The sequence below is a fragment of the Cervus canadensis genome, chromosome 4 (genome assembly GCF_019320065.1).
Source record: "Cervus canadensis isolate Bull #8, Minnesota chromosome 4, ASM1932006v1, whole genome shotgun sequence".
Classification (NCBI taxonomy): domain Eukaryota; kingdom Metazoa; phylum Chordata; class Mammalia; order Artiodactyla; family Cervidae; genus Cervus; species Cervus canadensis.
The window spans coordinates 89,577,712-89,604,177 of NC_057389.1; the positions used below are offsets into that span (position 1 = coordinate 89,577,712).

At 41.6% G+C, this 26,466-nt stretch overlaps 1 protein-coding gene and 1 non-coding gene across 2 annotated transcripts in view; both read left to right on the top strand.

The window, feature by feature from the left end:
- LOC122440316 (adhesion G protein-coupled receptor E4-like) overlaps nucleotides 1-26,466 on the top strand; it is a 36,649-nt gene that overhangs the window by 1,077 nt on the left and 9,106 nt on the right. The window contains exons 2-14 of the mRNA XM_043466398.1: nucleotides 753-847; nucleotides 5,090-5,140; nucleotides 6,203-6,310; nucleotides 8,380-8,532; nucleotides 10,918-10,958; nucleotides 11,825-11,960; nucleotides 13,536-13,643; nucleotides 17,666-17,850; nucleotides 18,417-18,584; nucleotides 20,595-20,789; nucleotides 22,542-22,777; nucleotides 25,058-25,124; nucleotides 25,678-25,769. Of these exons, the coding sequence (XP_043322333.1) occupies nucleotides 817-847; nucleotides 5,090-5,140; nucleotides 6,203-6,310; nucleotides 8,380-8,532; nucleotides 10,918-10,958; nucleotides 11,825-11,960; nucleotides 13,536-13,643; nucleotides 17,666-17,850; nucleotides 18,417-18,584; nucleotides 20,595-20,789; nucleotides 22,542-22,777; nucleotides 25,058-25,124; nucleotides 25,678-25,769 (1,571 nt within the window). The 5' untranslated portion in view covers nucleotides 753-816. The remainder of the gene's footprint in view (nucleotides 1-752; nucleotides 848-5,089; nucleotides 5,141-6,202; nucleotides 6,311-8,379; nucleotides 8,533-10,917; nucleotides 10,959-11,824; nucleotides 11,961-13,535; nucleotides 13,644-17,665; nucleotides 17,851-18,416; nucleotides 18,585-20,594; nucleotides 20,790-22,541; nucleotides 22,778-25,057; nucleotides 25,125-25,677; nucleotides 25,770-26,466) is intronic.
- On the top strand, nucleotides 2,094-2,158 carry LOC122441116. The gene has a single exon (XR_006269255.1). It is a non-coding gene; the product is annotated as a U7 small nuclear RNA (small nuclear RNA).

Consider the following 26,466-nt stretch of genomic DNA (forward strand, 5'->3'; position numbering starts at 1 on the left):
CTTTTCACATACGATATTCACTTCAGTTAAACTGGTTTCGAAAGAGTCTTTAAAAAAAAAGAATAACCATTAACTAGACTGGGTTTCTCCACATTGAGAGTTTCTATAGTTTATCTTAGGGTAGGCTTTTGGAAGGGAAGTATAGTCAAAAAGGGAAATGAATGTTGAGAGAAGGGAAAGGATCAGGAAGTAACAAAGTGTAACTCCTGGCACATGCCAACATACAGAATGTCTCGAGGTAAAGTCCATGGTCTCCAGATCTCCAGCGTTCTAATTATTCCCTCCAGATCCCCAAATGGCCTCATTTATTTATATTCCAAGTTTAGACCTAGGCGACAAGGGGGTTTGGGCTTCCCAAGTGGCATTAGTGATAAAGAACCTCCCTGCTAGTGCAAGAGACTTAAGAAATGCAGGTTTGACCCCTGGGTTGGGAAGATCTCCTGAAGGCATGGCAACCCATTCCAGCGTTCTTGCCTGGAGAATCCCATGGACAGAGGAGCCTGGCAGGCTACAGTCCAAAGGGTGGCAAAGAGTCGAATAGGACTGAGTGACGACGACGACTACTACTAACCTTGCTTCTAGAAGCCATTATGCTATAATCATCCTTGTAGAACCTTGCTTATTTCCCAGAATTGGAGTTGTTGAGTCAAAAGACAGATAGAAATGAAAGGGTTTTGATAAACAACGAACCACCTGCCTGCTAAATTTTGTGACCATCCAAAATAAATCCTCATGGGGCTTATTTATCCCAGGAACCCTTGTCACATCCTGCTTGGGAGTGCTTCTAAGGTTGTCGTTCCAGGAACCTCGACTGCTATGGGAAGCAGGTGCCTGTTGCTACTCTCTGGTGAGTAGAACAAAGAATTCTCTCCACCCTCCAGTACCCTGGGTACCCCAGCTTCGGTTGCTTTCCAGAATTTGGCACTTTCTCCAGAAATTCCTGTGTGTGTGTCCTACTCCAAAGTCTGATACTAAGTCTCTTAGTTGCTCTCCTCCAAAGCAGAACTGAGACAAAAACTTAGGTTTAATTAATTTAGGCTTCCCAGATGGTGCTAGTAGTAAAGAACATGCCTGCCAATGAAGGAGACATAAGAGATGTGGGTTCGAGCGCTCGATGGGGAAGATCCCCTGGAGAAGGGCATGGCAACCCATTCCAGTATTCTTGCCTGGAGAATCTCATGGACAGAGGATCCTGGTGGGCTACGGTCCGTAGGGTCCCAAAGAATTGGACACAACTGAAGCGAATGAGCACAAATAGGAAGGTTTTAGGGTCCTTTGGGAAAGGAAGCCAAAGAGGGAAGAGAGAAGAGTGACGGTGAGGGGTTAGCACTGTGGATAACTGGTACTCCTGGGTATCCTTTCAGGGTGTAATGTGTCTTAGAAGGGCAAAGAATCTGGGCTGTGTATCTTCCAGTCCTGTTCCTGTGCTTCTTGATGCCCTTCACGGGCTGCAGAAAAACACCCTTTTACAGAAAGATACAGGAAGCTTCCCTGGTGGCTCAGACGGTAAAGTGTCTGCCCGCAGTGCGGGAGACCCAGGTTCGATCCCTGGGTTGGGAAGATCCCCTGTAGAAGGCAATGGCTACCCACTCCAGTACTCTTGCCTGAAAAATTCCATGGACTGAGGAGCCTGGTAGGCTACAGTCCATGGGGTCGCAGAGTCGGACACAACTGAGCGACTTCACTTTTACTTTCACATATGTTATCTGCTTACTGCGCAACCCCTTTCTGGGTAGGCTTAGGGGACATGGCAAGCATCTAACATGCTGACTGACCACTATGCAGGTCCAAGCTTGGAGGACCATTGCTTAGTATATTATAGTAACTGGAACCTACCCACCTGTCTGCTCTGGGCTTTAGAGACTTCAAGATAATAAAAAATACCACTGGAGGAATCAAATACAGTTTAAGCCTAGGCCGTTTGTAAGCAGTTCTTAGAGGCAAGCAAGTGATAGCCATTAGTTTATGACAGAAGTGAACTTATTTTTTCTTTCTGTAAAGATCCAGGTAATCACTATTCTCAGCTTTGTGGGCCATTTGGATCTCTGTCTTAATGCCTCAACTCTGCTTGTTGCTTTATAAAAGCAGCCACAGAGTGGGACAGATCTTTTGGAATTTTTCTAGTGGGGTTTTCACAAAACTGCATTGGAAACCCCCCACAAAAAAGTAAACAAATAAAAGCAGCCACCGACCTTTCCTGAACGGATGGGCACTGCCGTGTTCCAATAAAGCTTGATTTATAGACATAGGAATGGGAATTTCAGGTAATTTCCACATTCCATGCATGCACTATATTCTCCTTGATTAAAAAATATATATATTTAAAAACCACTAAGAACAATTCTTAGTTCATGGGCTGCACAAAAACCAGGCAAGGGTCTGCATTTGGCCCAAGGCCATAGTTTGCTGACCCCTACCCTATGGTCATATTTCTTCTTTATGTGTCAGAAAAGCACTCACAAGGAAAATGCAGAGGCTTGAGGGTTTGGTTTTTTTTTTTTTTTTAGCTGTGCTGGATCTTCGTCACTGCTTGCAGACTACTTTCTGGTTGTGGTGCACAGGTTTCTCATTGCGGGGGCTTCTCTTGTTGTGGAGTGCTGGCTCTAGGGTGCACGGGCTTCAGTAGTTGCAGCACACTGGCTTGGTTGCCCCATGGCATGTGGGATCTTCCCGGACCAGAGATCCACCCTACGTCCCGTGCATTGGCAGGTAGATTCTTGACCACTGAACCACCAGGGATGCCCAATGAAGTGTCTACAAAAGCCCCAAAACGATGGGATTCGGAGAGCTTCTGGGTTGGCGAACACATGGAGATTTGAGGAAAGTAGTGGCTGGAGGGGGCACGGAATCCCCACCCCCTTCCTCATACCTTGCCCAGTGTGTGCCTTCCATTGGCTCTTTCTGAGATATATTCTTCTATGCGTGCATGCCAAGTCATTTCAGTCATGTCCGACTGTGACCCAATGGACTGTAGCCCGCCAGACTCTTCTGTCCACGGGGTTCTCCAGGCAAGAATACTGGAGTGGGTTTCCATGCTGTCCCGGGAATCTTTCCAACCCAGGGATGCCCGTGTCTCTTATGTCCCCTGCATCGGCAGGCAGGTTCTTTACCACAAGTGCCACCTGGGAAGCCCAATATCCTCCTACAATAAGCTGGTAATCCAGTAAGTACATGGCTTCTTTGAGTTCTGTGAGCTGCTCTAGCAAATTAATTGAATCCAAAGAGGGAGTCATTGGAATATCCAATCCATAGCCAGTTGGTCAGAAGCCCACGGGACAACTTGGAATTGTGATGGGCATCTGAAGTCTTTGGGACTGAGCCCTTAACCTGGGATATCTGATGCTCTTCCAGGGGAGTTAGTGTCAGAACTGAGTTGAGAGGGACAGATTTGGAGGTTGGGATTGACACATACACACTACTCTATATAAAATAGATAGAGGAATTCCCTATCCCAGTGGTTAGGGCTCTGCGCTTCCACTGCAGGGAGCACAGGTCTGATCTTTGGTCGGAGAATTTAAGATCCCACGTGCCATGCTGCATTACAAAAATAAAAAATAGATAACAAATAAGGATCTATTTTAGGTTTCCCAGGTAGCATTAGAGGCAAAGAATCCACCTGCCAATGCAGGAGACATAAGAGACGTGGGTTTGATCCCTGGGTGGGGAAGATCCCTTGGAGGAGGGCATGGCAACCCACTCCAGTATTCTTGCCTGGAGAATCCCATGGGCTGAGGAGCCTGGTGGGTCCACAAGGTCACAAAGAGTTGGACACAACTGAAGCAATTTAGCATAGCACAAGGATCTATTTTATAGCACAGGAAACTCTTCTCAATACTCTGTAATGATCTATATGAGAAAAAAATCTGAAAAAGAATGGGAGGGAAAAAGAAAAAAAGAGCTGAGTTTAATTATAGGATACCCAGAGAAATGCAAATCAAAACCTCAATGAGGTACCATTACACGCCAGTCAGAATGGCTGCTATCCAAAAGTCTACAGGCAATAAATGTTGGAGAGGATGTGGAGAAAAGGGAACCCTCTTACACTGTTGGTGGGAATGCAAACTAGTACAGCCACTATGGAGAACAGTGCGGAAATTCCTTAAAAAACTGGAAATAGAACTGCCATATGACCCAGGAATCCCACTCCTGGGCATACACACCGAGGAAACCAGATCTGAAAGAAACACGTGCACACCAATGTTCATCGCAGCACTGTTTACAATAGCCAGGACGTGGAAGCAACCTAGATGCCCATCAGCAGACGAATGGATAAGGAAACTGTGGTACATATACACCATGGAATATTACTCAGCCATTAAAAAGAATTAATTTGAATCAGTTCTAATGAGGTGGATGAAACTGGAGCCCCTTATACAGAGTGAAGTAAGCCAGAAAGAAAAACACCAATACAGTATACTAACGCATATATATGGAATTTAGAAAGATGGTAACGATAACCCTATATGCAAGACAGAAAAAGAGACTCAGATGTATAGAACAGACTTTTGGACTCTATGGGAGAAGGCAAGGGTGGGATGATCTGAGAGAACAGCATTGAAACATGTATATTATCAAGTGTGAAACAGATCGCCAGTCCAGGTTGGATGCATGAGACAAGTGCTCAGGGCGGGTGCACTGGGAAGACCCAGAGGAATGGGATGGGGAGGGAGGTGGGAAGGGGGTTCAGGATGGAGAACACATGTAAATCCATGACTGATTCATGTCAATGTATGGCAAAAACCACTACAATATTGTAAAGTAATTAGCCTCCAACTAATAAAAATAATTGGGAAAAAAATAATTATAGGATACCCAGCTGGTGTCAGAGGATTGCTTATTGCTGAGGGAGCTCCCGTTGTCCCCCACACACATTGGATTTGGGTGTAGAGTCTCTGATAGCTGTAATCAGTACTCTATGATGCTCTTCTGTGACACTAGTGTTTATAGCCAGTCTAGAAGAATCTACAGTGAAGCTAGCACACATATGACTTGACAAGAGGAGACAAAGTCCCCCAACTCACTGAGGCCTCAGCCAGGTGAAGCCTCAGGGCATCTCCCATCTGCTTTATCTCTGCCCTCATTCTTCTAGGTCTCAGTGTCCTCCTGGCTCTGTCAGGATTGGAAGCAAAGAAGGCTGGAGGTGAGTATGTTGTTATTGATCAGTTTCTCAGTCATATCCTACTCTGCAATCCCATGGACCACAGCATACCAGGCTTCTTTGTCCTTCACTAACATTGCAAACACTTCATACTTCAATGAGAAAAAAAGACACCTTGGTTTGTTTTTGTAGTTGCATACATGAACCTCACTTTTCTACACTATTTGCTTGTTGGTTATCCTCCTCATGTTTCCTGTTTTCCAGCCCTCCATTGTTGTTTTTCCATCACTAAATCATGTCTGACTCTTTGCAATCCCATGGACTGCAGCACACCAGGCTTTCCTGTCCTTCACCATCTCCCAGAAGTTGCTCAAACTCATGTGCATTGAGTCACTGATGCCATACAACCATCTCATCCTCTCTCAACACCTTCTCCTCCTGCCCTCAATCTTTCCCAGCATCAGGGTCTTTTCTAATGACTCAACTCTTCACATAAGGTGGCCAATGGATTGGAGCTTCAGCATCAGTTCTTCCAGTTAATATTCAGGGTTGATTTCCTTTAGGATTGACTGGTTTGATCACCTTGCCGTCCCAGAGACTCTCAAGAGTCTTCTCTGGCACCACCAGCCCCCAATACATGTAGCAAAAAACAGCTTTATTGTTGCAGTTTTTGTTGTTAATTATTCTGGTTAGCTGATTCATATCTAGAAGGAGAAGCTGATTTATTTTTAATCCACTGACTCAGTCAGTCCATCACTGTTTGAGGAAACTACTCCTTGGGGAAGAAGACCTTGAGAACCAGTATGTGGTGCTCAAAAAGGATGCTAGTGGCCCGAGGAAGCCCTCAGTAAGGAAACACAGGTGCTGAAATCTGGAAGCTCTACTGACAAGCAAAAGTGGTATTGGTGGCAGAGGTGGGGAATGGGTGGGGCATGGAGAGAATCTATGTTCAACAGTAGGATGAATTCCAAAAGGATGCCAATAAGCTATTCCCAGGAGGAGGTTCTTGCGACTGCAGCATTTGGTACATCATAGGTGCTCAATGAGTATTTCTTGAATGAAATGAACAAACAAATGAATGAATGGATTCTATGTTCCTTGCAGTTTCCTGTCCTCCGTGCCCAGAAAATGCTAACTGCCTCAAAAATGGCACCTGCGTTTGCAAAGATGGATTTCAGTCTGTGTCTCAGGGGTCCTCTCAGAAATGTGAAGGTAAAGAAGAAGTCTGCATTCATCTTGGCATTTGAAAGGGACCAGGGGCAACCTTCTTAGTCTCAAATACTGTGTCACCTAGTGGTGCTGACACTGCAATGGTACAATGATATTACAAAGTGGAAAGTATCAGGACTGCCTCCACATCCCTATAGAAGTCCCCAGCCCTTGCCTTCTTCTCATGTGCATCCTAATGCTGGCTTAGTGAGCCATGATATTGGCTTGGTTCTTCTTCAGAGAAAAGTGGTGTTCTCAGGACCCTGGACTCTTAAAGTCTCAAGCACTGGTGATTGGTTTTTTTTTTTGGGGGGTGTGGTTCTGAGGATTCCACAAGGGCAGGGAGAATCTCTTTTGTTTATCACTCAATGCATAGGAAAAAGAACAATATCACATGGCAGATGCCCAACAAATAAGTGTTCCCCAAAGTAACAAATGAATAAACTCTCTCATCACTCAGCATCTTCTGTGATGTGGTCCCAACTTAGCTTTTCAGTGTCACTTTTCACTACTCTCATCAGCTCTGGCCAAATCTCTTTAATTTCTACAAATTCTAAAGGTCAATCTAAATGCCAAGGGCACTACCACTCCTGAATCCTAATTGCCGGGACTGGTTAACTGTTTGGTGGTGGTGTCGTGTCAATTCATTAGGTAAAACAGAAAATAGTAGACTATTTAAGATGCATTTATTCCTTTTAAACTTCATTTTACTGTGGCAAAATGTATAAGTTACAATTTACCATGTCGCTCAGTCGTGTCCAACTCTTTGAGACCCCATGAACTGTAGCCCATCAGGCTCTTCTGTCCTTGGGATTTCCCAGGCAAGAATATTGGAGTGTGTTGCCATTTCCTTCTCCAGGGGATCTTCCCGATCCAGGGATCAAACCCATGTCTCCTATCTCCTGCATCGGCAGGCAGATTCTTCACCACTGAGCCACTTGGGAAGCCAGGTGTATGTTTCAGTGGTGTTTAATACATTCACATTATTGTGCAACCAACTCTACCATCCAACCACAGAACTTTCTCATCATCTCAAATGGAAACCTTGTACCCATTAAATGCTAAATTTCCATTCCTACTCCTCCCCCAGCCCTTGGCAACCACCATCCTACTTTCTATCTCTGTTAATTTGACTCCTTTAGGGCCCTCCTATAAGTGGAATCATATGATAATGTATTTATTTAAATTGTTTTTTTCAATTATAGTAAAATATGTATAATGCAATTCAACATTTTAATCATTGTTATTGTTATTCACTGTTATTCATTGACTACTTTGTTATTGTACTTCACTGTTATTTAGTACATTCACACTGTTGTGCAACCATTGCTGCCGTTCATCTACAGAACATTTTTCATCTTGCAGAACTGAAACTCTTTCCCCGTTAAACACTAACTTCCCTCTTCTCTCCCCCTAGTCCCTGGCACCCACCATTCTACTTTCTATCTTGGAATCATATAATATTGGATGTATTTTTTTAGACGTTGTATTTTGAAACAGTTTGAGACTTAAAGAAAAACTGCAAAACAGTGCAATGAATTCTGTAGAGCTTTTCCTCAGTTCTCTAAGGTCAGCCAATGATATGACAGCCTTCATACAGTGAGCAAAATCAGAGGATGAATATTGGTACAATAATATCAACTGGACTAGACACTTTATGCAGATTTTACCAGTTCTCCCCCTAAAATCCACCCCCCTTATTTTCCTCTTCTAAGAGCCATTTCAGGGTCTCACATTGCATTTAGTCATCTCAGTCCTGCCTCATCTAATCTGTGAGAGATTCTTAATCCTTCCTTGTCTTCTATGATCTTGATCCTTTTGATAGGACATCAGAGAAGGCCTTCTGAACTTTATTTCACTCAACAGTGTATCCTAGAAATTACTTTGGCTTTATAAGGTAACTTCAGGAGAATTGTCATCTCTATATTGAATCATCTTAACCAAGGACAGATGTTCTGGGTACATTTATAAGTGATGTTGGGTAGGAGAGATCTCATGGGCAAGGGAAAACAATATGGTTTTTTGAGAATAAAAAGTGATATTTTCTAATGATATTTTCTCTTGATTCACAGATATTGATGAGTGTGTGACTGGGCGGGCAAAGTGCAAGCAGAAAGCATATTGCAGAAATGGAATTGGAAATTACTACTGCAGCTGTATCCCACATTATCCTGTCTTAAACTGGGTGGCTAGTATCTTTACATTGAATCATGCAGAATGTTATGGTAAGAATCTCCAAATACTCCAGTAATCAAATACTCCACCATGAAAAAGGAGGCAGGAGAAGATCCCTTGAGAGTTTCACCAATTTCAGGCTAGGGTAACAGGGTAGAGATCTGTCCTGGTCCTCACTCTTCAATCCATTATTGTCCTTGGTAACCGTTTCCTGGGAGATTTCACTCAAGCCTATGGCAACAGTCACCACCTCCAAGTAGATGCTTTTGTTGTTGTTCTTCAGTCATGTCTGACTCTGCGACCCCATGGACTGCAGCACACCAGACTTCCCTGTCCTTCACTATATGCCTGAGTTTGCTCAAACTCATGTCCATTGAGTCGATGATGCCATCCAACCATCTCCTCTTCTGTCATCCCCTTCTCCTCCTGCCTTCAATCTTTCCCAGCATCAGGGTCTTTTCCAGTGAGTCAGCATTTCACATCAGGTGGCCAGTGTCACTTAAAATACGATGCTAGAGAAAAAAAAAAATACGATGCTAGGTAGACAACAACTGATTGTTATTATCTCAATTAACACCGGTTTCTCTGGGAAGGGTTTTCCACACCCCAAACATGGCCTTTTTCTGTATACTGCCAAGTCGTCTCATCCTATGTATTAATATGTTGGACTCTTATAATCACTCAATTATTTGCTTGGCAACTTTGCCATAGGCTGCAGACTCCGCAAGGGAACATATTTTGTCTCTCTTTTTAAAAAACTGGAGTATAGTTGCTTTACCATGCTGTGTTAGTATCTGCTGCACAATGAAGCGAATCAGCCCTGTGTATACACATACCTCCTTCCTCCCACCCCCTCCATCCCACCATCCGGGTTATCACAGAGCACTGGGCTGAGCTCCCTGCACTGTCCTGCAGGTTCCCACTAGCTATCCGTTTGACACATGGTGGTGTGTTTAGGTCAGTCCCAGTCTCCCAGTTCATCTCATTCCCTCTACCCCTTCCGTGTTCACATGTCTGTTCTCTGTTTCTGCCCTGCAAACAGACTCATCCACAAATTTTTCTAGATTCCACATAAATGTGTTAATATACAGTATTTGTTTTTCTCTTTCTGACTTACTTTCCTCTGTATGACAGAATTTAGGTCCACCCATGTCTCTACAAATGACCCAATTTCATTCCTTTCGTTTGTTTGTTTCTTCTACTTATTTATTATTATTTAATATTTAAACTTTATGTTTTATCTGAAAATGTATTTTATCTTAATTCTTAGTTATTTTTGTTCACTTTAAAGAAATCATTGTTTTCTAGATTCCATTGTTTCTGATGATAATCTTTCTGATGATAATCTTTTTTTCTCTTTGTCTTTGATTTTCAACAGTTTTTTTTGAGGTTTTTTGCTTGTTTTTAAAATTTATTTTGTTTTAATTGAAGGATAATTGCTTTACAGAATTGTGTTGTTTTCTGTCAAATCTCAACATGAATCAGCCATAGGTATACATACATCCCTTCCCTTTTGAACCTCCCTCCCATCTCCCTCCCCATCCCACCCCTCTAGGTTGATACAGAGCCCCTGTTTGAGTTCCCTAAGCCATACAGTAAATTCCTGTTGGCTATCTATTTTATATATGGTGATGTAAGTTTCCTTGTTACTCTTCCCATACATCTCACCCTCTCCTCCCCATTCCCCACGTCTCTTCTCTATGTCTGATTCTCCATCGTTGCCCTGTAAATAAATTCTTCAGTACCATTTTTCTAGATTCCATATACATGCACTAGAATATGATACTATCTTTTTCTTTCTGACTTACTTCACTCTGTATAATTGGCTCTAGTTCATCCACCTCATTAGAACTGACTCAAATGCGTTCCTTTTTATGGCTGAGTAATATTCCATTGTGTATATATACCACAACTTTTTTATCCATTCATCTGTCGATGTACATCTAGGTTGCTTCCATGTTGCAGCTATTATAAATACAGCTGCAGTGAACATTAGGGTACTTGTGTCTTTTTGAATTATGGTTTTCTTAGGATCTGTGCTCAAGGATGGGATTGCTGGGTCATGTGGTAGTTCTATTTTTAGCTTGTTAAAGAACCTCCCATACTGTTCCCCATAGTGGCTATATCAATTCACATTCCCATCAACAGTGAAAGATCATGGCATCTGTCTCTTTATTCACCTATGTTTATAAGATTTAGCCTCCCTCTTAGTAGGTGCTCCATAAATCCTACTGACTGAACTTTTGAATGAGAAACCCCATCCTAATTCCCTTTGAAAATTCTACTGTAGAAGAGATTTGGGAATTCTTAGAATGAAATTAGGATGGTATTTGGGTAGAGAAGGAAACACTCAACTTGAATGTGATTGGAAGAAAGATCTATGTTAGAGTGTGTTATTTCCCACATTTCATTTGACTATTACTTTTCTTTCTCAGAGGATGCCAGAAATGAGACACAGGTACCAGGCAACATTTGGGTAAGTAAGGTGTAGCCTAGGTTTGAAAAACAATCCGTCTTACCATGCCTTTCTCCTGCTTGAATACTACCATGGCTCTCTATGACTTCTTGTTGTTGTTGTTCAGTCGCCAAGTCGTGTCTGACTCTTTGCAGCCCCATGGACTGCAGCATACCGGGCTCTCCTGTCCTTCAATAACTCCTGGAGTTTGCTCAAATTCATGTTTGTTGAGTCAGTGATGTTATCTAACCATCTCATCCTCTGTCGCCCCTTCTCCTTTTGCCCTCAATCTTTCCCAGCATCAGAGGCTTTTCCAATGAATTGGCTCTCTGCATCAGGTGGTCTTCTAATGAACATTCAGGGTTGACTTCCTTTAAGATTGACTGGTTTGATCTCCTTGCTGTCCAAAAGACTCTCAAGAATCATCTCCAGTAACACAGTTTGAAAGTATCAACTCTTTGGTGCTTTGCCTTCTTTATGGTCCAGCTTTCACATCTGTGCATGACTACTGGAAAGACCATACATAGTCTTGACTATATGGACATTTGTCAGCGAAGTGATGTCTTTGCTTTTTAACATACTGCCTAGGTTTGTCACAGCTTTCCTGCCAAGATGCAATCGTCTTCTAATTTCATGGCTGCAGTGACCATCAGCAGTGATTTTATAGCACAAGAAAAGGAATCTGTCACTTGCCCTTCTGTTTGCCATGAAGTGATGGGACTGGAGGACATGATCTTAGTTTTTTTTTAATATTGAATTTTAAGCCAGCTTTTCCACTCTCCTCCACTCTCATTAAGAGGCTGGCTCACTCAACCACACTTATGTATATTCCTGCTTTTCAAAGTTTCAATAACCATCTACCTAATTAGTTTTTATTTCTTTGAAAGGAAACGCTGAGGAACAATGGAAGCAAAAACTACATTGCACAACAGGCAACCCAACTACTTCAACATGTAGAATTGACCATATGGAACAAGGGTTTTGTTTCTCCAGGAAAGCATGAAGATTCTATATTTGACATAGGTAAGAAACACTAAGCATTAGTTTTAAGACCAGAAAATTTTATGAAAGTCATCTTTCTTTTTTTTTTTTTTTAATTTTTTTATTAGTTGGAGGCTAATTACTTCACAACATTTCAGTGGGTTTTGTCATACATGAAAGTCATCTTTCATCAGACCTTGTGTTAATATGTTCACATATCATGAACAGAGTTCACTTAAGTGATTTTTCCCAAATGCAGAAGGTCACTCCCAGGGGACTATTCCTTTGGAAAATTTTTATTTTTTCTTGCTAAATTTTTAAAAATTGAATTATAGTTGATTTATATTATTGTGTTAGTTTCAGGTATATAGTAGGGCTTCCCAGGTGGCACTAGTGGTAAAGAACCCATCTGCCAGTGCAGGAGACATAACAGATGTGGGTTCAACTGCTGAGTTGGGAGGAGTCCCTGGAGGAGGGCATGGCAACCCACTCCAGTGTTCTTGCCTGGAGAATCCCATGAACAGAAGAGCCTGACTTCAGTCCATGGGGTTGCAAAGAGTCAGACATGACTGAATTGACTTAGCAAGCACACATGCATGTATAGCATAGTGATTCAGTACTTTTGCAGATTACATTCCATTGCAGATTATTATGAGATATTGGGTATAATTTTGTGTGCTATTCAGTAAATCTCTGTTGCTTATCTATTTTATATATTATAGTCTGTACCTGTTAATCCCATAATCCCAGTTTATCCCTCCCCACTGCCTCTCCCCTTTGGTAATCATAAATTTGTTTTCTATGTCTGTGAATCTGTTTCTATTCTGTACATACACTCATTTGTATTATTTTTTAGATTCCACATGTAAGTGTTACCTATAGTATTTGTCTTTCTATGACATTTTATTAAGTATTATATTCTCTAGGTCCATCCACGTTGCTGCAAATGGCAATATTTCATTCTTTTTAATGGCCGAGTAATATTCCAATATGTACCACATATTCCTACGTCAATCATCTGTTGATGGGCACTTAGGCTGCTACCATATCTTGGCTATCATGCATAGTCCTGCTGTGAACACTGGGGTGAATGGATCTTTTTAAATTAGAGTGTCTGGTTTTTTTTTTTTTTGGATCTATGCCCAGGAGTAGAATTCCTGGATCATGTGGTAGCTCTGTTTCTAGTTGTTATTTTTTTTGTTTGTTTGTTTGTTTTTTAATGAAAACTCTGTTTCTTGGAAAAGTTTTAAATGCTTAGCTTCCCTTGCTTAAAAAAATTAGTTCTCCTTTCCCCAGGTGCCCCATTACACATTGTTTAAAGAAAACTTTTCCCTTTAAATACTCTATGGTAAAGGCTGAGCCTGCCTGTTTTAGTTCCAGCTCTGGGAAGCACGACAGTCCTCTCTCTTCCCCTGAGTTGTGTGACCCATATGTGTTGCCTATACTTTCGGCATTTCATCTCCACCAGTTAGAAATGTTAGGGGAGGACCAAATGGTCTACTTTGCATGGAGTAAATAAAATGACTAGTAATGGATCTGTCAAAGAAGGAAGTTATTAGCAAGTTTTTTAGGCATGAGAACTGAGCAAAGCAGGACTCACTTTCCTAATATTTCCAGTTTATGAAACCAAGAAGTGCAATGAGACAAGTGAGAAGACTGTTCTAGAAGCTGGAAACAACACAATGGATATCGATTGCCCAAATGCTTTCAAAGGAACCACAAGAGGTACTGTGTCTAAGATGACTTATACCCTTGACCTATAACTTCTAGGCACTCTTGTCTCATTTCTAGGTGATGGAGCCAAACTTTCAAAGCATTCAAGGTACGAAGACTCTTCTGGCAGAATTGAAAGATCTGCCTTGACCACTAACCAGGCAATTTTGAGGACACAGTTTGTATGGACTTTGTGATACACACGGAGGTTCAAACAGGGATTTCTTGACTTATCTCCTTAAAAGGGATGGGCTGGTGCATGCTCAGTTTCATGTGCTGATCCAAAAAGCTTACTCTTTTTTAAAAACTTTATTTTTTAAGTGTCATCCCTGGTGGCTCAGCTGTAAAGAATCCACATGCAATGTAGGAGACCTGGGTTCGATCCCTGGGTTGGGAAGATCCCCTGGAGAAGGGAAAGGCTATCCACTCCAGTATTCTGGCCTGGAGAATTCCATGGACTCTATAGTCCATGGGGTCGCAAAGAGTCGGACACAACTGAGTGACTTTCACTTTCATAGTTGATTTACAATGTCATGCCAGTCTCTGCTATAAAGCGAAGTGACTCAGTTAATACACATTCTTTTTTTTTTTAATATTCTTTTCCATTATGGTTTATCACAGGATATAGAATATAGTTCCCTGTGTTATAACAGTAGAACCTTGTTGCTTACCTATTCTATATATAATAGTTTATATCCACTTGCTCATCCCACACTCCCAGTCCTTCTCTCCCCTATCCCCCTCCCCTTTGGCAACCTTGTCTGTTCTCTGTGTCTGTGAGTCTGTTTCTATTTTGTAGATACGTTTGTCTGTGCCATATTTTAGATTCCATATATAAGTGATATCATAGGCATATTTGTGTCTCTTTCTCACTTCACTTAGTATGATTATCTCTAGGACCATTTGAGTAACTGCAAATGGCATTATTTCATTCTTTTTTTGGCTGAGTAATATTCCATTGTATATACACACCACATCTTCTTTACCTATTCCTCTGTTGATGGACATTTAAGCTGTTTCTGTGCTTTGATTATTGTGAACACTGCTGCCATGAACATAGGGGTACATGTACCTTTTTGAATTATAGCTTTATCAGGAAACATGCCCAAGAGTGGGATTGTTGGATCATATATTGATTTTTTGAGGAACTGCCACACCATTTTCCATAGTGGCTGCACCAACTTACATTCCCACCAAATGTAGTGTAGAAGTGTTTCCTCAGAGAAGCTCACTCTTGATGATGGCACATGAGTTGCCTCAAACACTCTTTCCCTTGAGAAGCATTTTATATAATCTCTCTACTTAAAACAGTCACCCAGTCTTCTGCTAGCCTATAAGTTGGCAAATTTTTCTGTAAGAACACAAGAGGATAAATATTTCTGATTTTGGGGGCCAGATGATTTTTGTTTTATCTACTCAACTCTTGACACTGTAGTGTGAAAGCAGCCATGGGTGATGTGTAAATGAAGGGACATGGCTGTGTGCCAATAAAACTCTATTTACAAAAACAGGTGGTAGGCTGGATTTGACCCCAGGCCATAATTTGACACCCCTGCTTTATTCTATCATTTTATTTAAGTCTCTGCATCACATCAACACCATGCAATCCTTTCTGGTTTATTTATTTGTTTGTCGTCTATCTCTCCCAGGAGGTCGTCTCACTGATGGCAGGGACTCTGCCCATTGTGTTCCCTGTTGTGTTGCAATGCCTGGACCACTGTCCAGTACACAGTAGATGCTCAGCAAACATGTGACAAATGAATGAATGAATGCATGCATGAAAAGTATGTCAAAGAGAAAGACCCAGTTACCTTGAGAGAGTGAAGAACTTGTTCCTATGATTCCTCCAGAACATTCCTGGCTACTGGTTAATCTTCGCTGTTTACTGTGAGCTGTAGAAGAGAGGAGGGAGAGGGGAAGACATCTAAAAATGAGTTGATTTTTATTATTCTTTCAGCCATTCACTCCTTTTTAAAATCTATTTTTTAATTTATTTTTGGTCGTGCTGGGTCTTTGTTCCTGCTTGCGGGCTTTCTCCAGTTGCAGTGCCGTGTTTCTCATTGTGGTGGTTTCTCCTGTTGTGGAGCAGAGGCTTCACAGGATGCATGGGCTTCTGGTTGTGATTCACAGGCTCCAGAGCACAGGCTCAGTGGTTGTGGCTTAGTTGCTCTGCGTCATGTGGAATCTTCCAGGACCAGGGATTAAACCCATTTCCTCTGCATTGGCAGGTGATTCTTATCCACTGGACCACCAGAGAAGTCCAGTTGATTTTTTAGGTCGAGTAAATAGTGATACAGGTGGTTAAGTGGTTTGGGGTAAAACTGGGATGGTAACACATGAATGATTGCAGTTTAGGAAACTGTGTCATATGTGCATTTAACTTCTATGACTTAAGTTCTTCTAGCATGAAAAGGGGAAGGGAAGAGGGTGGGAGGGAGACAGAGCGAGAGAAAGAGAAAAAGAGAGAGAGAGGCTGACAAAGGGAGGTAGGAGGAGGGAGTGAGGGAAGGATGAGAGAATAAATTAAATAGAATGGGCTATCCTGCATACTTTTCCATTAAATTAGATACCCAAGAGTCAGCTTGAGATGGAAGATGGGAATTATTTGGAATATTTTTTAAATTAATTTTTATTGGAGTATAGTTGCTTTATAATGTTGTGTTAGTTTCCACTATACAGCAGAGCGGCTCAGTCATGTGTATACACAGATCCCCTCTTTTTTGGATTTCCTCCCCATTTAGGTCAGCACAGAGCATTGAGCAGAGTTCCCTAGCTATACAGTAGGTTCTCATTAGTTATTCATTTTGTACATAGTATTGATAGTGGATGGAGCTTCCCAGGTGCTGCAGTGGTTAAGAATTCACCCGCCACTGCAGGAGATGCAAGAGGTGTGGTCCAGTCCCTGGGTTGGGACGATATCCTGGATTAGGAAATGGCAACCCACTCCAGTGTTCTTGCCGGGAAAATTCCATGGACAGAGGAGCCTGGCAGGCTACAGTTCATAGGGCCGCGAGCTGGACAAGACTGAGCAACTGAGCACACACACATCAACAGTGATATATGTTGATCCCAATCTCCCTGTGCATCCAGTGCCCCACTTCTCCCCTTGTGTCCATACATTTGTTGTCTTTTGCGTCTTTGTCTCTTTTGCAAATAAGATCATCTGTACAAGAGTCCACATATGTGTTTTAATATACAATATTTGTTTTCCTCCTTCTGGCTCACTTCGCTCTGTATGACAGTCTCTAGGTCCATCCATGCCCCAACTTTATTTCATCTTATTGTTGAGTAGTATTCCACTGGACATACACACCACATCTTCTCCATCTACTCCTTTGTTGATGGACCTCTAAGTTGCCTCCTTCCCTTGGCCATCATAAACAGTGTACAGGAATGCATACGAGGGAGTCATCATCTATTCAGAAACATTTGACTTCTTCATCCCACATGAGTTCCAGGCTTCCCAGGTGGTGCTAGTGGGAAAGAACCTGCCTGCCAATGCAGGAGATGTAAGAGATGGGGGTTTGATCCCTGGGTCAGAAAGATCCCCTGGAGAAGGAAATGGTAACTCACTCCAGTATTCTTGCCCGGAGAATCCCATGGACAGAGGAGCCTGGTGGGTTACAGTCCATGGGGTCGCAGAGAACTGGACGTGACTGAACACACACGTGCACATGTGCGTGCACACACACACACACGCACACCTGAGTTTCACCTTCTGGAGACAAACATCTTGCCTTATGAGTCTCCTTTTGATGTCTAATGTTCATATATAAATATTTTACAACACATTGATAGAATATTTTGTACATATATCCCTTATAATGTGTGATACATTAGACTATATATTACATATACAGAATAATAATCCCTAAGTCACATGTAATGTATTGATTGGGCAATGGAAAAGATTTCCAAGTGCAATTTTGACTTTATATAATATTTGCCTTACAACCCTCACACAGAACACTAATGTACCAATTCCCCAACCTCTAGACACCCTAGAAAACTTGACTTTTCTTCCATTTTCTCAGATAGGAGTGCAGTGGCGCTTATCACTTATCGATCTCTTGGGGATGTTCTAAATGGATCCTTTTTCAGTGATAGAAGAGGGATAAAGGAAGTCAACCTGAACTCTCAAGTGATAAGTGGCTCCATTGGTGCAGAGGAAAAAGTTAATCTATATAAACCTGTGCTCCTGACCTTCCAACATACTCAGGTGAGCAAAATCTAGGCTTTACCTCCAACAGGTGGATTATCAGAGTCCTGGCAGGAAACTGCATTCAACTCTGATCACTCAGCATTAAAAGAACTAACAAATGTTGAGGCACTCAGAGATGGCAAATGTGGGGCAGCTATTATCACATTTAAGCATAAAAAGGCAATGGGGCTGGAGACAGTGGGGGGATGAGCATTGCCCAGTGAAGGCTGCAGGTATACAGGAAGATTGCCCATTGGAGATGGAGGCAATTTGCAGCAGAAAAGCAGTACAGAAGAAATACCAGAGCTGCCTCTTCTCCCTCTCATCCGCTTCTCTCATTGGTCTTATCAATGACAAACAACCTGGGGAAAGCAATGCATAACAGTCAGTCCCAGAGATAATCAGAGAAGGGCAGAATAAATGAAGAACAAACCCCACAGTGAAAGTGGGGTATGCAACACTTCCCCACAAGGGTTTCAGAATTTTTCCAATCCAGTTTCCAACCCAGTGCACCTCAATTAACCTATAAAGTTGAAATGATAAAAACCAGAAGGAGAACCACTTTTATGCTCGTCTCTTTCCAGCCAGGTGGTGGGAGGAGAAAATATTTATGTGTCTACTGGAAAGGATCAAAGGATGGGGGCAGCTGGTCGACGGAGGGCTGTGCTCACTTGGGCAGCAACGATTCTCACACCCAATGCAAGTGCTCCCACCTTTCCAGCTTTGCTGTCCTCATGGCACTTGTTCCCAAGGTACAACAATTTATGGTCCCTTACAGTGAGCTGGATCGTGCCCGGGAAGACTCTCTGGGTCTCAGTGGGGAAAAAAAGCAACTCTGAGATAAGGAGTCAAGCAGAAGTAGATTACTTGAGAGTTAATTCCAGGAAGCATCAGTAAAGAAGTGGGAAATGAAATGGGAAAGAGACAGAACCCAATCAGAGAAGCCGGATACCAGGTACCACTATGAGTAACTGGGCTTACTTCTCTCTGGGAGATTTTTGGAGTGAGTGTAGAAGACACACCTCAGAGTCATCCTAACTGAATGGAGAGAAAGCTGGGTTATTTATACACCACCTCCCTTCAGTCATTTGTTGAAAGCTACATCACTGACTCAATGGATATGAATTTGAGCAAATTCTGGGAGATAGCAGAGGACACAGGAGACTGGTGTGCTGCAGTCTGTGGGGTTGCAAAGAGTCAGACAAGACTTAGCAACTGAATAACAACAACATCCAGGGGGTATTCATTCTCTTGACATGTCCATGGGCATGAGCAGAGTGTGCTCAAGCTAGCAGAGAAAGCCCTCAGTCATTGAAAAGTCGGTTGTCAGCCCCTATGGTGGAAAGGCCCATGGAGACCTGTTACTCTGCGAGAAATAGAGCTAACCCCCATCGCCAGAACAAAGGCAACTGGCCATCACCCGTGTAAAAGCATAGCCCCCTAAACTTCCCAGGTGCCAACCATATCTCAGATAACTCAGATTTAAAGAAATTGACCTAACTTGTTTCCCCATTTATTTTAAACTCCCATTTATTGAGCATTGACTGGAAGATAACACCATATTTCTTATGTAAATGCATAACCTCATTTTGTTCATTTATCAGGTTTGTATATAAGTGCCTTTGTTGTTCAGTTACTAAGTCGTGTCTGACTCTTTGAGACTCCACACACTATAGTGCATCAGGCTCCTCTGTCCTCCTGGAGTTTGCTCAAATTCATGTCCATTCATAGTCAGTGATGTTATCTAACCAACTCAATGGGCATGAATTTGAGTAAACTACTATACGCCTGATGCCATTCCAGGCATTGTGGATACTACAGAGAACAAGACAGCCTTCATGAGATTATTTTTGATTGCTGTCTTGTCCAATAGGATCACCACTCGTGGTTATTGAACACTTAAAATGTGACTAGTGTGACTGAAGAAACAAATTCTATTCCATTTGAATGTATTTAAATTAAGAAATAGTATAAAATATTTTTCCACCAAATACAACTTTGTTGTTTGGTAGGACCATGTTTGGTAGGACCACTCTTTAAAATATAGTATTTGATTGAGATGCTTGGTAAGTGTAAAGTACACACTGGATTTCAAAGACCGAATATGGAGGAAAAAGTACCAACTATTTCATTAATAACTTTTACACCGAGAGTAATTTGAACTGATTATATTTTGTTATATCATTATATTAATTATATGACATTCAACACATTGAACTGATAGTATTTTGAACCTGGGTACGTGAGTGCTAAATTGCTTCAGTCGTGTCCGATTCTTTGTGAGTGTAGCCTGTGGATTATAGCCCACCAGGCTCCTCTGACTATGGGGTTCTCTAGGCAAGAATACTTGAGTGGGTTACCATGCCTGTCTCCAGGGGATCTTCCTGACCCAGCGATCAAACCTGCTTGTTACATCTCCTGAATTGGCAGGCAGGTTCTTTACCACTCGCACCACCTGGGAAGCCCAGAATTTTGAACACGGACTATTAAATCAACATGACTTGTTTCTTTTGACCTTTTCAAAAACACGGCTACTAGAAAATTTAAAATTGTGCACATGGCTCATCTGTTTCTATTTGTCAGTGCTGGTCTAGCTCTGTGTGATAAATGCTATAACTGCCCGTATTTTGAAGAGGGAATCACCAAGTCTCAGAGAGATTAAGTCATTTCTTTGGGAGCTGAATTGAAAAGCCCATCTGATGCTCCATCAGGAACATACCTATAGAGCTAGAATAATAGATTCCTCCTTTGGTGTCTCCTAGGATGATCCGGTGCTGACCATGATCACCTATGTGGGGCTGAGCCTCTCTCTGCTCTGCCTCCTCCTGGCAGCCCTCACCTTCCTCCTGTGTCGATCCATCAGGAACACCAGCACTACCCTCCACCTGCAGCTCTCCATCTGCCTCTTCCTGGCCCACCTCCTCTTCCTCGTGGGGATTGATCAAACTGAACCTGAGGTAGGTCAGTTAACATATTATTTATTTCATTGTCCTAATCCAATCTAGCCACTTAGTAGGAAAGATGGGATGAATGATGATAAACACCAATGATGTGTGGGGTAAAAAGCAAGAGTTCTCATTTCATCTCTCTGTATAATTTTGAACATGACCCATAATTTCTTTTTAAAAATTTTATTTTTCTTATTGAAGTATAGTTGACTTACAGTGCTGTACCAATGACTATAATTTCTGAGGGGTTATTTAGCAAAATGTTTGAGTGTCAGACTGATGGTGTTAGTTAGGGTTACAATAGCTACTGCAACAAATAAACTATAAAATATCAGTGGTTTTTCACAAGAGTAGTTCATTTTTCTCTGTGGGTCAGTAGAGGGTGAGTGAACAGGTGTAAAGGGTATCTTTCCTCCAACCTCAGGCCATGGGAGGCACTCTCATCTTCCATACACAGCTTCCAAGGTCATCCTGCGATTCTTTCCATTTTGACCAAGTGGAAAGAGAAAGAGCATGGTGGAGTCCTAGGAGAGGGGTTTATATGGACCTCTCAAATCCCATTGGCTAGAATCCAGTCACATGGTCAAACTAACTGCAAGGAGTGGTGGGAAATGTAGTCTCTGCTTGGTAAGTTGAGTCCTAGTGATAAACTGAGGGAGGATGGATGCTTGGCATATTGGTGGATGTGACTTTGCTGGTTTCTGCCATACATTTCATAAATAAAATTTATTGGAACCATGACCTTTGATATCTGAGAGCTAGAGAAGATGGATGTCCCAGTTCAAGCAGAGGGAGCAAATTCTTCCTTTCTCCAACTTTCTGTTCTATTCAGGCCCTTGACAAATTGGATGATGCCAATCCTCATTGGTGAGGACCATCTTTGTTACTCAGTCTATTGATTCTGATGCTAATATCTTCCAGACATATCCTCACAGACATGCCCAGAAATCATGTGTTATCAGTTATCTGGACATGCCCTAGCCCAGTCAAGCTGAAACATAAAATTAACCATCACATTCCCCCAAAGGGCAAGGTCAATGGAGTATTGATTTACTAACTCTTGTCTATTATGAATTTGATGCTGCTTCCACAGTGGTTCAGATTGTAAAGAATCTGCCTGCAATACAGTAGACCCAGGTTCAATCCTTGGTTTGGAAAGATCTTCTGGAGAAGAGCATGGCTACCAATCCAGTATTCTTGCCTGGAGAATTCCATGGACTGAGGAACCTTGCAGGCTACAGTTGATTAGGTCACAAAGAGCCAGACCCGACTGAATGACTAACACTTTCACTTTTCACCCATGGCATTCATTTCTTGGCACTTCTGACTTGCCCCATGCACGAGATAGGCAGATTTCAATGGCTGGTGAAAATCCCTAGAAGATGTGTTACCCCTAAGCAAAATGGCACAGGTGTAAGAATTGAAATGTCAGGCTAGCATGCAGGAAATAATAAGTGCTAAGGATATAATTTGACTTCCCAGGTGGTGCTAGTGGTAAAGAACCTGGCTGCCAATGCAAGAGACATAAGAGGTGCAGGTTTGATCCCTGGGTGGGGAAGAGCCCCTGGAGGAGGGCATGGCAACCCACTCCAGTATTCTTGCCTGGAGAATCCCATGGACAAAGGAGCCTGGTGGGCTACAGTCCATGGGGGTCACAAAGAGTTGGACACGACTGAAGCGACTTGGCATGCATGCAGGCAAGGATATACTCAGGTACAGCCCACATCAGCTCCATGTTCCTAACTCTACTCTCCCCTCCAGGTGCTATGCAAGGTCATCGCAGGTGTACTGCATTACCTCTACCTGGCCGCCTTCACCTGGATGTTCCTCGAAGGGCTACATCTCTTCCTCACTGTCAGGAACCTCAAGGTGGCCAACTACACCAGCACAGGCAGATTCAAGAAGAGGTTCATGTACCCTGTAGGCTACGGGGTCCCAGCTCTGATTGTGGCTGTATCGGCAACAGTAGGACACAAGAATTATGGAACATATACTCAGTAAGCATGATGAGTGCATTCATGGTGGAAGTGGTGTCCATTACCAGTACAAAATCTGAAACACTGAGGTAGAGAGGGGCTGGCAAACTTTCTATAAAAAAAAAAAAGAAAAACAACAGATGGTAACTATTATTGTTTTGCAAGCCATATGGTCTTTTTGGAAATTACTCAACATTGCCCCTGTGGTGTTATAGACAATTTGTAAACTAGTGGATGTGATTGTGTTTATTTTATTTTATTTTTTTATTAATATATTTATTTTTATTGCTGGACTGTTAGTTCTTTGCAGGCAGCTCTTAAGTCATATACTATATATCCCCATCACTTAGCACAAACCTGACACTACACACTACCTTTGCCAATTTGGTCGTGCACAACTCTTAAATTCTTTTCAGTAAGTAATAGTAGCCATCAAAATACTTGAGATGAACAAGAATGAGCTATTTCCCTACAACCTTTCTTCCTCGTTATAGCGAAAGTAAGCTCATATAAAATTTTACCACATATGAATATATTTATTAAATAAACTTTTAAATGCATGGAATAATTCATTCATTCTGCAGGCTTGGGGAAGGCTCATCTTTGTATCTTTTAGATACTAGAATATCACCTTCCTGGAAAGGTTCACTTGAGGCAGATAAGACAGTAATCCAAATCAGGATCCATCTATCCTCACAATAGGCATCAGACAGCTAGAAATCTGCTTCAAAGGCAAGACACAGGATCATTTAGGCTCAAGACTTTGGACCATATCCCTTCAGGGTCTTCCTGGATTCTTTTTTTTTTTTTTCATTTATTTTTATTAGTTGGAGGCTAATTATATTACAATATTGTAGTGGTTTTTGCCATACATTGACATGAATCAGCCATGGATTTACATGTGTTCCCCATCCCAATCCCCCCTCCCGTGATTGTGTTTAAATAAAACTTTCTTTACAAAAACAAAGAGTGTACCAGGTTTGGCCTGTGGGCCATAGATTGTAACCCTTGGAATAGAATCAAGTATGGGAGATTTTCTGCCTACTGAGTATTGGTAATTGCTTACTTTTACCAGTTTCATATTGTCATGTCCTCTTTCAGAATAAATTATATTGATAAATTATACTATCTTTGCAAATATAAGCTATGAAAGAATACAAAGTATTGGGCATTAGAGTGCTTGGTACGTGAAATATGCTTGATTATTAGTGTTGATAGTTTTTTTAGCTGAAAATTATTACTTTTACTCTCTTATTTTAGCAATCATTATTATTAGAATCCACATTCAATGTGGGAGACCTGGGTTCAATCCCTGGGTTGGGAAGATCCCCTGGAGGAGGGCATGGCAACCCACTCCAGTATTCTTGCTTGGAGAATTTCATGGACAGAGGAGCCTGGTGGGCTACAGTCCATGGGGTTGCAAAGAGTCAGTCATGACTGAGCAACTAAGCACAGCACATTATTACAATATATTTATTGAGATTCCCTGGTAGCTCAGCTGGTAAAGAATCCACCTGCAATGCAGGAGACCCTGGTTCGATTCCTGAGTCAGGAAGTTTCCCTGGACAAGGGAACGGCTACCCACTCCAGTATTCTGGCCTGAAGAATTCCATGGACTCTATAGTCCATGGGGTTGCAAAGATTCAGACACTTTTCACTTTCACATCGTATTAGAATACATTATTAGCTACAACCATTGATCTTTAATTCTATCAGGAAATGTATTAAAAATGTATGCACGTTATCTCATTTAATCTTTACTATGAGATCTATATGGTGAAAACTTTGATAAAAGAAATCAAAGTAAATTCAAATAAATGAAGTGATAGTCCATGTTCACGGACAGGAAGACTCAATATTGTCAAGAAGTCAGTTTTTTCTTACTTGATCTATAGATTGAATGTATTCCCAACCAAAATCCAGAAAATTATTTTGTGGATATTGACAATCCAGTTCTGATGTTTACAGGGAGCGGCAAATGACCCAGAATAGCTAACACAATATTGAAGGAGAAAAGCAAAGTCAGAGGACTGATAATACTATCTGACTTCAAGACTGGGTATATAGTCACAGTAATTACTTTATCTTTTCAACACTTTGGTTGGCACCACTTTACACTTGGGAAACTGAGGTTCAAGGCATGCAGTTTGCAAGAGATGAGGACCCATGTTTAATTCCACCTAAGATTCAGATCTGAACTAAACAGGTATGGACACTGCTCAGATATTGCTACAGTGGCCTGAATTCAAGTCCTTTGCTTTCTCCTAAGAAATCAGTTAATGCTTATCTTTCTCTCAACAGCTGCTGGCTCAAACTTGATAAAGAGTTCATCTGGAGCTTCACAGGGCCAGTAGCACTCATTATCTTGGTAGGTGACCAACCAATGATATTTACTGGCCAAACACAGAGTGTATTTCTTATCTGTCAAAGTGGAAATGAGATGTGATAAGGAAATACAGCCTAATGTGATCAACCCTTCTTGCTGGAAATATTGTCTTCACATGTCTTTCCTCAGCTTCCCCCTGTTCCCTGGTTCCTCTGATATAACATAACCCTCTGCTGGGAATTCTTTTAAAAATCCAGTATTTGTTCATTTGACAAACCTTTAGAAAATATTCACTCTGCATAGAACATTTTTCTGTTTGCCAAGAAATTCCTGATTACATCCATCATCCTGTTATAGATATGAATAGCATTCTTTCACTTTTAAAGTGTCCTGGCTTGAATGATAAATTATATAGTCAAGCTAATCAACCATCAGATGCTATGGGTTCTATAGTCTGTGTTGTATAAAAGACCTGAGCCTATGTGCATAAAGCCTGTATCTTTGTGGAAAAGATTCTTAGGTCTACCTCAAGTTGGGTTGCATGACATAGCTTCAAAAGACAGTTCCAAGTCAATTTTCCATTCTGTTTCCACAGATAAACTTGGTGTTCTACTTCCAAGTTCTGTGGATTTTGAGAAGCAAACTTTCCTCCCTTAATAAAGAAGTTTCCACCATTCAGAACACCAGGTAAGAATGTATACCAGAATTAGTAGTACCCATAGATTTTTTTCCTATAAGATCACATTTTCTGGGACCACCCAGAAAATACAAAATACAAAATAGTGTATAAAATAGTGTATAAAACTTACAAAAATAGTGTATAAAAATAGTATATAAAACTTCATACAAAATACAAATATACAAAATAGTATATAAAACTTCCAGGTAAAAATAGTGTATAAAATACACTATTACAAAAATAGTGTATAAGACTTCCAGGTAAAAAACTACAGAGGAATAATTTTCAAGAGTGAGAAAAAGCATTATTCTCAGAGATCATAAACATTAGGTTTTCCATTGCTGCTGTGCAAAAAGGTTCATCAGTACCATCTTCTTAGATTGCATGTATGCATTAATATGAGATATTTGTTTTTGTCTTTCTGACTTACTTCACTCTGTATAAAAGGGTCTAGGTTCATGGAGATGCAGACACAGAGAACAGACTTGTGGACACAGCAGGCAAAGGAGAGAGTGGGATGAATAGAAAGTAGCATTGAAACAGATACATTACCATATGCAAAATAGAGCCAGTGGGAATTTGCTATATGATGGAAGGAGCTCAGATCTGGTACCCTGTGACAACCTAGAGGGGTGGGATGAGGTGGGAGGTCTGAGGGAGGTTGAAGAGGGAGGGGGCATACCTATGGCGGATTCACATTGATGT